The following is a 13,179-nucleotide window of genomic DNA, read 5'->3' as shown; positions in this document are numbered from 1 at the left end:
AAATAAGTGATGCATTTGGTTTACTAGTTATCCATTCGAACAAATAGGTCATTGTTCAATTGCTAGGAATCCCATTCGAACAAATAAGCCAAAAAATCCGAAGTCATTATTTTGTGCCAAAAAATCCAAAGTCGTCGTTTCAAGCCTCTTCAATTTTTTCTTTGATCAGCAGCCTCTTCAATTTTTTTTTTATCAGCAGCCTCTTTCAATTCAAATCGCCAATAATTCAATTCTCCAATTCATCGTTTTATCTTTCGGGCACAGCGGTCAGGTCAGGTCAGGCGAAAACCAACGGCAAAGCCAATAAGAAGAGACCACACGCAATTCCAATACCAAACCCCCCACCCTTTTTACGGTTTTACCCAGGAAAATCCGAACCTCTCCAGCTTCTGCTCTCTATAAAATTCTGCCCAGGGATCTGCCAGAATCTCTGGGATGCGGGTAGCTTAAAATTAATCATCTTTTTGTTATCTTTGTTCTTCTCTTGGATTTTGCTTCAAAACAGCAAAATCCAAAAAGGCTGTTGTATAACCCAGAAAATAACTACTACCAATTAGAGAATTCCCCTCTTGTTTGATGGGTTTTCTCTCTGATTCACAAAAGGGGTCTGCTGGTGGTGGTGGTGGTGGTGGTGGAGGAAAACAGTGTTCTTTGGCCTGCGGATTTAAAGGTTTGATAAGGAGGAAACAGGTTGACTCAATCCATTCTAAGTCCTCCGGTACTGGGCACCATCAATTGGCCAAGGAATTATCTGTTCCTCACCTAATTGCTATTGGTAAATTCACAATCTTATCCCTCTCTCTGATCGGGGTTTTCCTTTTTGGCTGATGTTTCTGTTAATGGGGTTTGGTTCTTTGGTTGATTCTGATCCTCCTTGGTTCTTTCCAATTTCCCTGTAGTTGGTTTGAATTTGATCTCAATTGTCAATTTGTGTTTTGGTTTTTCTTCCCCTTGTTGGGATAGGGTTAGTCTGCTTCTGTTTGTGGGATACTTCTTGGCTTTCAAAATCATCACATGGTCCTAGTTGTTGCGTGTTTATGTAAAATTCTGAAGTCAGGTTTCAGATTCTAGCTTTTTTCAGAACAGTTTGGAGTAGCTTGCAAAAATCTCCTCTCTACTAGCTTTTAGAATTTGATTTGTAGAAGCTGAAAGTGGCCTCAAAGCCTGATTTTGGAGAAGCTGAGTTTGGCTGGGTTGGGTGCTTTTAAACAGTTTTTTTTTGGATTCTAAAGGGATTTACAAGTTGATTTCCAAATTGTGCAGCTAAAACTTTAGCTTTTGCTATGGCTTAACTGGAAACACCATAGCTGCAGTGAACAGCTTTTTAAGCTTCTGGTCCATAATCTATAATTTAGTTTTAAATCTTTAGATATCACTCGAATCTTTTTCTACAGAAATCGCAAACACCTAAGTAATTGTCAGTGACTCAGCGTACTCTGTTTCCTATGTAAATGTCCTAATCCTAAGTAATTGTCAGTGACTCAGCGTACTCTGTTTCCTATGTAAATGTCCTAATCATTTTTGTTGTTGTCGTTGTATGATTTAATCTTCTTTCATGCGTAAGAAATTCGTTGGACTTGTTGGTGCTCACACTTCAATCCCATTTGTGGCATAATATGCTGAATTTTGCTATCTATTTTTGTTATTTTGATATGCAAGCTTTTACTTCTCTTTTTTTCTTCTCTTTTTTTGTTGTTGTTGATGTATGTATGCAGTACTTGTAATGTCTATCCTCCCCTTTTCTGCACTGCGTTCCAATTAGAATTTAGATACATGTCTTTGAAGTGGTGTATGCGCCCTTTATATGGGTGGAATGTGGCTGTGCATGATTGGACTACATCTCTGCATGTCTCTCCTCCTGTCACTACGTTCTGCCATTTCCATTGCAATATGTAGTTTTTCAGCCATGACTTGCGGGTCTTCTGATTTGTACGTACCTTTTTTATTAGGGGTTGGTTCAACCATTGGTGCTGGGGTTTACATTCTTGTTGGGACGGTTGCAAGGGAGCATGCTGGGCCAGCCCTTACCCTTTCATTCCTGATAGCCGGTATAGCAGCTGCTCTATCTGCCTTCTGTTATGCAGAGCTTGCAAGTCGTTGCCCATCAGCCGGAAGTGCCTATCATTATTCGTACATATGTGTTGGAGAAGGGTAACTTGTCACTCCCTTTCACATAATCAAAACATTTCTTTCTGTATCTAAGACAGTTATTTGATACCATATTAGATTATTAACCACCAACTCATCTAAAAGCTTAAGCGTTTAGATGAGTTGGTGGTTAACAATCTAATATGGTATCAGAGCAGGCAATAGATCCTATGTTCGAATCCCACCGCCTACCTAATGTTAAAAAAAAATTACAAGCGTTTAGCCCTCTCATGGAGGAGAGCCTTGCTACACGTGATGGGGCGTGTTGAAGGTATAAATAATAAAGTTGCCCCTCTCTCTAACAGCTTAAGCTTTTAGATGAGTTGGTGGTTAACAATCTAATAGTTGGGTACACTATAAAAGCAGTTCTTGAGGTTCAGTGCTACTGTGTTAGTGTTGTGTTCTTAAGATTCTCCTTGGTGGTCTAGACTGTAGACTATGGATCTTAGGTTGTGCTTTACTATTCTTGAATTGTGCATTTTTTTTTTGCACAAATTGGTCATTTAAATCTGCTCTTTCAACCTCCACGTGATGATGCTACCCGATTTGGTTTGATGTATAAGAATGAGGAGATCAGCAAATCAAGCTCGGTGTTATTGAGGTTTCAGGCATTCTTTCAGTTTGTAAATTTTGGATTCTATTTCGTTTCAGTGTTGCTTGGTTAATCGGTTGGGCTCTAATATTAGAATATACGATCGGCGGTTCTGCAGTTGCTCGTGGCATTTCTCCAAATCTGGTGAGTTACATTCTCTCTCAAGTTTCAGCTCTTGATTTTTTGAACAATGATTAGTGACCACGATGCATATGTCATAGAAGTATAGAACATGATCGCTAGTTTCTCTCTATTTTTTTTGTTTGTTATATAGGCATTGCTTTTCGGTGGTCCAGACAGTCTGCCTGCTTTTCTAGCCCGTCATTCTATTCCTGGGCTTGGTGTAGTGGTTGATCCATGTGCAGCAATTCTAGTAGTTGTTGTAACTGGGCTCTTGTGTGTCGGGATCAAGGAGGTACCTCGGTAACTCCCTTTATTCTCTGCAATGTGTTTTCCAGTGATTGTTTTTCTTATCTCGTTCAATTGCAACATAAAAATGTTTCAGAGCACCATGGCACAAGCCATTGTCACAATAGCAAATGTGTGCGCCATGATCTTTGTCATTATAGCTGGTGGGTATTTGGGTTTCAAGACAGGATGGACTGGCTATGAACTTCCTGTCGGGTAATGTTTCTGTGAATTATATATAACTTTTTAATTCGATAAGTATGCAATGGTACTTTATTTCATCCTTTCATTTAATTTTATAGGTACTTCCCTTTTGGTGCCGATGGTATGCTTGCTGGGGCTGCAACAGTCTTCTTTGCCTACATTGGTTTTGATTCCGTTGCTAGTACTGCAGAGGAGGTATTGAGTCAATGTCCAATGTACATTTTTAATGTATATGCAAATGTTCTCAAAAGAGATATTTGTGAAAATGATTAGTCTTGATGGAATTTAGAAGTCTGCAATTATGTTTTTCTTAATCGTTGGCAGGTGAAGAATCCTCAACGTGATTTGCCCTTGGGTATAGGGGCTGCACTATCTATATGTTGCTCATTGTATATGCTGGTGTCTATTGTCATTGTTGGTCTGGTACCCTATTATGCGATGGATCCTGATACCCCCATCTCCTCTGCATTTGCTAGCCATGGGATGCAGTGGGCAGCGTAAGCATATATTGTGGATGAGATTTGTGTTTTGTGCCGTCTTTCTGTAAGATTTTAGTCATCTGAGGTGATTTGTTTCTCTTTTTGCCCCTGCCTCATATTGCAGGTATATTATAACTGCTGGAGCTACTACCGCCCTATGCTCGACATTAATGGGTTCAATACTTCCGCAGGTATGTATGTGACTTATATTTTTAATGCTAACAAAATAGTAGAATTATTGTTTTGCACTTTGTTTGATTAACATGGCAACCTAATAATAATTAATTTTTGTACTGGACATCATGCAATTTCTCCATTTCATTGAGTCCTAGCACTCTACATGGGTACATCTTTTATCTCAATGGAAGTTATCATTTGACATTTGTAGTAGCTACATACCTATGGTACTCGTATTAGGGAAGATTTAGTGGATGTTGGCTTTTGTTTGGTGCTTTTGTACTGAAATTTGTTAAGTAATGCATTTCTATAGGTTCTACTCTTTATTGGTTCCGTCTCTTTATTTGAGATACTGAACTATAGTCATGGATATCAACCAGTTAGAAAGGAATAATGTCCTACTATCATCTCTCTCTCTCTCTCTCTCACGCGCGCGCGCACACACACAAAAAACTGGTGAACGGAATCCTTAGTGCACAAATTTTGTCTAGATGTTATCTGCCCCGTATGTGAGTTGAAGGCAAAGAAGTATTTACTCCTTGGATGCCATGTGTATTTTTCCTGTACTCCTTAGGACATTCCATGATGATATCTATTTTGGAAATCTGGGGGACTTCTATCTAAGTGAATTTGAGATGTCTTCCTTTTCAAATGAGTGTGATTGCATTTAATGACAGTGATCATAGTGTAGTTTTGGAAAAGTATATATAACTAGTTGGGTATAAGTTCATCAAAGGCTCATCTCTTTAAAAGTGGTCTTTTTCATGGTGGACAAAGGGTATGGGATGGGGAAAGTATAGAAAAAGCTGCAACGAGTAATGGACCTTTGAGAAGTGCCTGGGTTCTTCTATATGGCTGAGTATTTTAGTTTACATTTTCGTTCCTAATGTATAGGAGTAAATTTTTCTTTTAATTTATAAAATTTCTTTCACATACTATAGGGTCGTTTTTGCACATACTTGTACGTGGGAATTTCATATTCTTTCTGTTCCACAGCCACGAATACTGATGGCGATGGCGAGAGATGGATTACTACCCTCTTTCTTTTCTGATGTTAATAAACGGACTCAAGTTCCTATCAAGAGCACAGTAATAACGGGTATAGTTGCTGCAACATTGGCATTCTTCATGGATGTAGCAGAGTTGGCAGGGATGGTATGTTTTGTTAATTATGGAGCATTATGATCTCTTCTTGTCTAGACGTAAAGTTGATTTGTGATATCTCTTTGAATTTAGAGTGTACTTGCATGTGAGAATTGCAGTCCCTGGTTTACTCAAGAAAGGGCTACATGCGTAGGAATAAAAGCTCATGCTTTGTTCACTTTACTTTTTGAAAAGCATTTTTCAAAAGATTCCCCCTAGATTCCCCTACTTCCAATCATTTCTCTCTCTATCTCTCTCCACTTATTACCCCTACTACTCTCATAAATTTTTTTTCAAAAGCCAATCCTAACAAAGCACCAATATCCTATATTCATACCTTTTGTTTAAGGAAACTGTTTAAAACTTCCTGAAAGAATCACGAATACTAACTTATTTATGGCACTGTTCATACAGGTTAGCGTGGGTACGCTTCTTGCATTCACTATGGTGGCAATATCTGTTCTGATATTAAGATATGTCCCACCAGAGGAGGTGCCAGTTCCATCATCGCTCCAGGCGTCAATAGATTCAGTGTCTTTGCTATATAGTAGTAGTAGTAGTACAAAGGATGTAGAAGGGCATAACCCAAAAGATTCTATTGCAAGTGATACCGAGAGCACTAAACTCTTACTTGGCAAGGTGGACGAACCGGTTGTGTATCCTCTCATTCCTAAACAAGCAGCTTGTAAGTTTACGTAGTTGTTCGTTGCTTCTTGTTTTCGCGGTTCTTTCCACTTATGCTAGTTCTTTGTTGGATGTCCACTTCTTGAATGTTAACAATAGTTCTCAGTTCTCACAAAACAATTCTGATGATGGCATTCCATTTACTGATCCATATGTTTTCCTTTTGAGTAAATTTTCTGTGTGCGTGCGTGGCTGCAAATTTTCATGTCACTGCCTCCCATGTTTGGATTTGGAAATTATTATCATGCTTAATATTTTTAAGTCATGTACAATTGTCGCAAAATAGTTGCCAGTATATAGAAACTTGTGTGGTTGATCATTTGTTCATTCTTTGAAGGCATTGTTTTGTGAACATTTTGGAATCTCTTTGTGAAGTACTTCAACGTCAACTACCCCAGAGAAGTTGTATTTTGGTTCAATCCATTCCTCCCCTGCCATCCAAGCCACCCAGGAGAATATATGGGTGGAGAATATGTACCATGCATCCTTGGAACTCTACGTAACCTACATTTATCCTTGGGGAAAGGGTATATTGTGAATGAGTAAAACTAGGACTAAAGTTAAGACTATAATCCTTATAAAATAGAAAAAAGAGTGACCCCAGTGCATGAGGCTCTCGGTACTGTAGGGTCTGGGGAAGGGCTAGATGTATGCAACCTTTACCCTGCAAGAGAAGAGGCTGTTTATGTGATTAGAACCTTACCATTGCGCCCGCCTCCCTTTAGGGTATCGTGTTCTATGCACCATCTTATGTGTCACCTGTATTAGTGGAGGTATAAAAGACTCATCGAACCAGTGTATTGGACACATGGATGAGACCCACAATATGGTACTTGAATTTGGTCACCCTCACATTACTCTAAACCAAGTGGCTTATGTTTTCTGGATAACGTTATATTGGATCAACTAAGTCGTTGACTTCTTTTTTCCTGGTTGTTGCAGGCATTCTAAATGATAACAGGCGGAAAATTGCTGGTTGGACTATAATGTTTACGTGTGTTGGAGTGCTGCTCCTTACAGGTTCAGCTTCAAGCATTGGCCTCTCAAGGTGAGTTTTCAGTGCTGAATGATATTGCCTCGCTATCAATCGATACAAAGCTAATCTCCCTGGCAGCATACTAATAATAGCTTTGCATGTTCAATGGACTAATACCTGCAAATAAGCATGGAAATGCAGCTTATTAATATAGGCTCACCCTCACTTCCCTTCGACTGAAATTGTAAATAGTTGCATGCACTGCAAGAGGGATGGAGAAAGAGTTTGTGGTCAACCAAGATATTTAATATGTATGGATACGTAGTTTACATGGTTTTTATTGTCATACATCTAAAAGCAAAACCATGTGTATTCTGAAAGATTTAGGGGTCTGTGTGTTGTAGTACTATTCTTTATTACTGCGCAAGGAAATTTTGTTTCTGTAGATCTTGTCTTTCTTTTTTTTGCTAAGCACTTATCTTTTGTTTATTTATTGTGTATTAACAATTTGTTTTTGTTACCAGCTTTTTCCGGTTTACTGTGTGTGGACTTGGGGGTGTTCTTCTTCTGTCTGGTTTGGTAGTTCTCACCTGTATAGATCAAGATGATGCAAGGCACAGCTTTGGGCACACAGGAGGTATGTTCTCTGATTTTGGCATCACGGCTCTGAACTTCGACAATATTAATCTTCCTTGATAGAATATATTGCCTCTTCCCTTACTTTTGCCGCCTTCACCATGAGAAAGACCGTTATACCGATTCCTTTGTTTCGAATGATTAGGCTGAATGATTCCTTGTGTCAATCATTTGATGTTTACTTTTGGCTTGACGTAGCTTATACACGGGTACCCTGCCAATTTGTACTGCTTAATCTTGCCCATACCTTCGTCTTTCCATGAATGATTTTGTATGGTTATAGGATAAATTTATCGTACGTTTATTGCACAAATTGCTTAGTGGACTATTGATCATTTTTTCCAGGTTTCATTTGCCCATTCGTTCCACTCCTCCCTATTGCTTGTATTCTCATCAACGTCTACCTGCTGATAAATCTTGGGTACGTGCATTGTCGTCTTTCTGACATTAAGTGTAGTTTTCCTTTTTCAAATTACTATTCTTTGTTATGTTTTAGTTCTGTTTTATAGAAGGGTAAACATGGGTTGACCAGCCTGGAAATTAGAGCACATACTTTGTGGAGCGTTGACAGTGCTGGTCTCTTTAGGTTATATCCTTGATAAGTTCATATAAATATTGAATTCTCTCTGAAAAGAAAGAAAGCAAATGACCAGAAAAATAATAGAAAGATGACAAAAATGGAAGCAGTTTTCCTTTTCTTTTCCTAATAATATTAGGAAGCAGTCTTCTTCTTCTTCTTCTTCTGTACTCTTTAGTTTTTTTTGTTGTTTCGATAAAGGTGATCTTTTGATTCTTTTCCTAGTTCTCATGTCTTATTATGTCTTCTATGATAACCCTCAGAGCTGCTACTTGGACTCGCGTGTCTATATGGTTACTAGTGGGAGTTTTAGTTTACATTTTCTACGGACGAACCCACAGCTCACTGAGAAATGCCGTCTATGTGCCGGCAGCGCATGTGGAGGAAATATATCGCAGCTCCGAAAGTTCTCTGCCTTAGACGGCCGCAGGATTGCGTTTTCCGAAGAAGCTGTTGTGTGCTTGGAATATTAGGTGTATTTTTTCCCTTTCTCCGTGTATTTTTCTGTATGTAATATTCATGTGTATGTGGAAGTCTTTCGTGGAAAGGGATGTGTTATAGACAAAAGGGTGGGAGAAAGGAACATGAGAAGAAAAAACCCTACTGTCATATTGTTTGTACAGTGTATCTGTTGTATTGGTCATTGAGCAAAGGAGTCTTTGCTCAAAATATGTAAATAATTATTGAAGAATTGGTAATTCCTCATCGGGAATGTCAACGCGCACTTATTTTACTCCTCTCTCTCTCTCGTGATGATTTTTGAGTTCTGTCTTTGTTTCTAACTATGAATTTAGCTTGTGTTTGGATTGTTTTTGTGGACAAGTTTGTTCTGTAGAACGCTTAACATATAATTCCTCATCTTTTTCTTTATGCGAATTCCTCCGCAAATACTAAATCAATTCACTGCCTTTAAAAACAAATTACAGAAAAGAATTTCTATGATAATGAAGATTGTTTTTTTGTAAAGTGATGTCGATAGATTTCAATAGTGAGAACATTTGAAACTATTTCATGGTGTGGGTGACGGTGAAATAACGGTGAATGGTGGTGGAGTGCTTGTGAGGTGGTGGTTGTGGTAATAGTGTGTAAAATAATGGAGGTGGTGCTGAAGGTGCAGCGTTGAAATGATTGTGGTCGAGGTGGGAGCGTTGAAATGATTACGTCAATACCTTAGAATTAAGGATGCGAGTATCGAATCGTAGAAAAGTGCATAAACAAGTTTTAGTCTTAGTGGCTCCGACAATCTTTGAATAGGTATGATTTTGACGAACTTTTCGTAAACTAATATATAATATTTTTATGGTTCGATTCCACCAATTTATAGTCTTTATTGATATAAAATATGTTTTGCTCTAGTTTAAAATTAGTGTGATGCGAGAATTTTTTCAATATAATTTGGGAGGTAAAACCGTCATATCTTTTGATGTATAAATAATTTTGGATCCAAACTATTTTGGGTGGAAAGTAGGATAGACAAGTTTTTCAATGATTCAAATTACGTCTAAATCAGAGTTCGGGAGTGTTTGTGGTAAGACTGCAAAGTTTGGCTGTTTGTGACTTTAGAGGATGCGCTCGGGGCACAATTAAGTGCGCTTGGGGCGCATAAAAACTACACAATATGTGAAACTTCGTGGACTTGTCTCGAATGCTCCCGAACTTCGATTTGTGCATGGTTTGAACAGTTAAAAAGTTTGTTGAATCTACTTTCTAAGAGCATCTCCAACTCATACTCCATTTCTTCATTTTGGAGAAAAAAACATTTTCCAACCCATTCTCTAAAACTCTCATCCATTTGGGAGGATGAACTTTGATCCTCTAAGAGCATCTCTAACCCATGCTCTATTCCTCCATTTGAGAGTATGGAATTTCTCCAACCCATCCTCTCAAGTCTCCTCTATTTGAGAGGATGTGATTTTGATCCTCCATATTTAGAGGATGAGAGAAAATATGGAAGATCTCCTCTAAAATCACTTTATGAATAAATAGAGAGTTTGTGGTTGGAGTAAATATGAATAGTAATTTTCTCTAAAATCACTTTATAAATAAAATAGAGTATTTTGATACTCTCAAATAGAGTATTGGATTGGAGATGCTCTAAATATAGAGGATGAAGGAAAAAATAGAGGATCTCTTCCAAATGTGTGTTGGAGTTGAGAAATAAAGTGTTGGGTTGGAGTTGAGATAAATAGTACAATCCTCTAAATCTTTTTTTCAAATAAAATAGATTAATTTGATCCTTTCAAATAGAGATTTGAAGGATGTTGGATTGGAGATGCTCTAACCCAAGTAGTTTGAATCCTCTTTTATTTGTATATCAAAAGATATAACCATTTTACCCTTAGTTGAGTGAAAAGTAAATCATTTCCGTAAAATGCTCATATCTCCCTTATTTTAAATAAGATAAAAACCTACTATATATCGATAAAAGAGTTTTTAAAGTACTAAAAGATGGTGGAAACTAGCTGGGCAATAAGATCGGCTTATTTGTACGGATGGTCCCCAAAGTATTTTTAAAATGTCAATTTGGTCCTTAATGTACAAATCGTGTCTATTACATCCTCAATGTTTACAATACGCGTTTAAATAGTCCCCGGGATTAACTCCATTCAAATTAACCGTTAAAGACAGGGGTATTTGCGGAACTTCATCTTAAAACAACCATCACCCCCACAAAACTCATCTTCAACCTCAAAACCCTAACCCTATGTTTCTCTCCTCTAGACCACCTGGTCCAGCCACACCAAATAACCATTAGTACAATTAAATATGATGACCCATCCAATGGTAAAATTTATTTGGAGGGCTCACTACAAGGACATTCGGGAGAAAAGAGATAAACCCCCTGGTTTCAATTGAAGAGCAGTTTTCACAACCATCAGTTTTATCTCTCTCTCCTCTCCGACTTTCCTTTCTTCCCTCACTTCCCACCCTCATCCTTCAGATACTTTTTCCTCATCCCACCCTCTGACAACCAACTCATTGTTCTCTGACTCAAACGCCGCCGCCGCCGCCGCTGCTGCCACCACGTCATCAATTGTCGTGGTCGAATCCCAAATCGGGAGCGTTTCCTCATTTGCCACTGAATTCTTCTTGATCAACCTCTTCCGAGGCTTCGATTTTGACTCGGATTTCTTGTAGACATCTGTCGGCAACCGGTCCTTTCGACGCCAATCATCTTCTTCTCGTCGATGAGGTTTCGATCGTCGCCTCCTTGTTGGGGTTCTAGATTGGATTGGACGTCGTTGTTGAAATCCATCAACGGCTCACCGTCTTCGTCAACGTGCTTGAAGATTATACCAAGTCGGTTCACTGTAAGAAACCGAACCCAGAGAGAGAGAGAGGGGAGGTGAAGTGAGGGTGTTGTTGCACAGTTACATCAATTGGTGCTTCTTGTTAGATCTGTGTATAATTACGGTGACGACGACGAAGATGATTGTTGTTCCGATGATTACTGAAATTTTTTATAACTTGAATCCGGTTTGATGATGCTCGGATCTGTTCAGTTGTGTTATTTTTTTTAATCTGTAAAATAGTTTTTCATTTTTTGAACAGCTCGTATACATTAGTTGAAAATTGGACATTATTTGAAGTTGTTTTTTTTTTAATTTGCATCACTGAAGATTGAAGGGGAATTCGGGGGATTTGACTATAATGCCCCCATTTTAGACGGCAATAGGTAACGGAGTTAGCTCCGAGGACCATTTAAACACACATTGTAAACATTGGGGATGCAATAGACGCGATTTATATAATGGGGACCAAATTGACATTTCAAAAATACTTTGGGGACCATCTGTATAAATAAGCCCAATAAGATCCAACAGTGGCATGGGGGCTTACAAATAAACCAACAAAGGCTTTGATAAAGCAAAAATGCCAAAAAAGATATGTAAACCATGGATAAAGTTAGCATTTTTAACTTTCATGATTCATTTTTTCCTTTCCCTCCATAAATTCCTCCGCAACCCTTGATCAAAATACAGAATAGCATAGATGATAAACAAACCAAATCACTTGAGTTTGAGTTCATCTTCACTCGATAAAAACGTTTTCAAGATCTTTGTGTTGCATTAAACTAACCAAACCACTTGAGTTTGAGCTCGTCTTCACTCGATAAAAACCTTTTCGAGATACCTGTGTTGCATAAAATGAACCAAGGTTTGAACTATTTGTAAAACTCATCAAGCTTTCAAGCCAAAGCTTGAACAAGCTGGCTCATGAATAGCTCGATTAAAACCCGTTGGTACGTTATGTATAACAACAAAGCGTAAACTAAAAGGATAAATCCCCCTTGCAAGTTATACAAAGAGGGTACCATGGAGCCGGAGGTGATACTTATTTTTCGGTAAGAAAGAGACCCGAATGCCTTGCGAAGAAAACATGAAACAACCAAAACAAAAAAAACACCGCGAGTTGTGAAGCGATCTCTGACTAAACGATACGCCTTTTGCTTTCCATGACCAAAATGAAATGAAGTATGAACAATAAAGTTCAAAGAAAACTATCGTTGATTCAAGAAATTCTTTGTTGAGATCGGGTTTCTTCCCCTTTCTTTTACTTCCCTTTTTGAGTGGAAGCTTATTCATAAACAAGATGAAGGGGCTTTGATTGTTAAAGCTTGGTTTGAAAAACCAAACAAGCCTTAAAACTATGTTTTAAGCTTAACTCATTTGAGGCGAGCCAATTTTAGACGAGTTCTAATTAAACCAAACATTTATCGATCGTGCATATTAAATTTTGAACATCATAAGTTAAACGATCCAAATAGTTGCTCGATTTGAAAGCTTAATAAGCTTCAAAGAAAAGTTCAAAATTAATTTTAACCGATCTTGAACATGCTTTTAAGGAACAAATGAACTTGAATTCGAGTATTTTAATTCGTTTATCAGCCGCTGCTATCTGCAATCTTGTGGATGCTCAGGGAGCACCCAAACCATCTTTACCTAAGTAATCTGCGAAGCAATACAATAGAAGTAATACTCCAATTAATTGGCAACATATGATGAAGTTTCCTGTTTCTCAATACGCATCGAAACGCCATTCAATGGACATTTTTTTTTGGTAAATTAATTCATTGAACCAGAAAACCCAATACAGGTGCTATGGGGCATACCCGGAAAACCAAGACCAAACCAGCCTAACATCGAATTAGAAC

The 13,179-nt window shown here is 38.2% G+C and overlaps 1 protein-coding gene across 1 annotated transcript; it reads left to right on the top strand.

Moving 5' to 3' along the window:
• Positions 1–295: 295 nt before the first annotated feature.
• On the top strand, positions 296–8,757 carry LOC131318456 (cationic amino acid transporter 2, vacuolar-like). The gene is made up of 14 exons (XM_058348251.1): positions 296–775; positions 1,950–2,151; positions 2,800–2,884; positions 3,015–3,155; positions 3,246–3,364; positions 3,451–3,547; positions 3,677–3,849; positions 3,956–4,022; positions 5,005–5,163; positions 5,566–5,836; positions 6,778–6,883; positions 7,336–7,448; positions 7,793–7,868; positions 8,288–8,757. The coding sequence occupies exons 1-14, from the start codon at positions 577–579 to the stop codon at positions 8,442–8,444; spliced, it is 1,965 nt and encodes a 654-aa protein (XP_058204234.1). The 5' UTR covers positions 296–576; the 3' UTR covers positions 8,445–8,757.
• Positions 8,758–13,179: the final 4,422 nt, after the last annotated feature.

This window comes from Rhododendron vialii, chromosome 3a (genome assembly GCF_030253575.1).
Source record: "Rhododendron vialii isolate Sample 1 chromosome 3a, ASM3025357v1".
Lineage (NCBI taxonomy): Eukaryota > Viridiplantae > Streptophyta > Magnoliopsida > Ericales > Ericaceae > Rhododendron > Rhododendron vialii.
The sequence above is the reverse complement of the archived record's forward strand: the minus strand, read 5'-3'. Positions and strand labels throughout refer to the sequence as shown.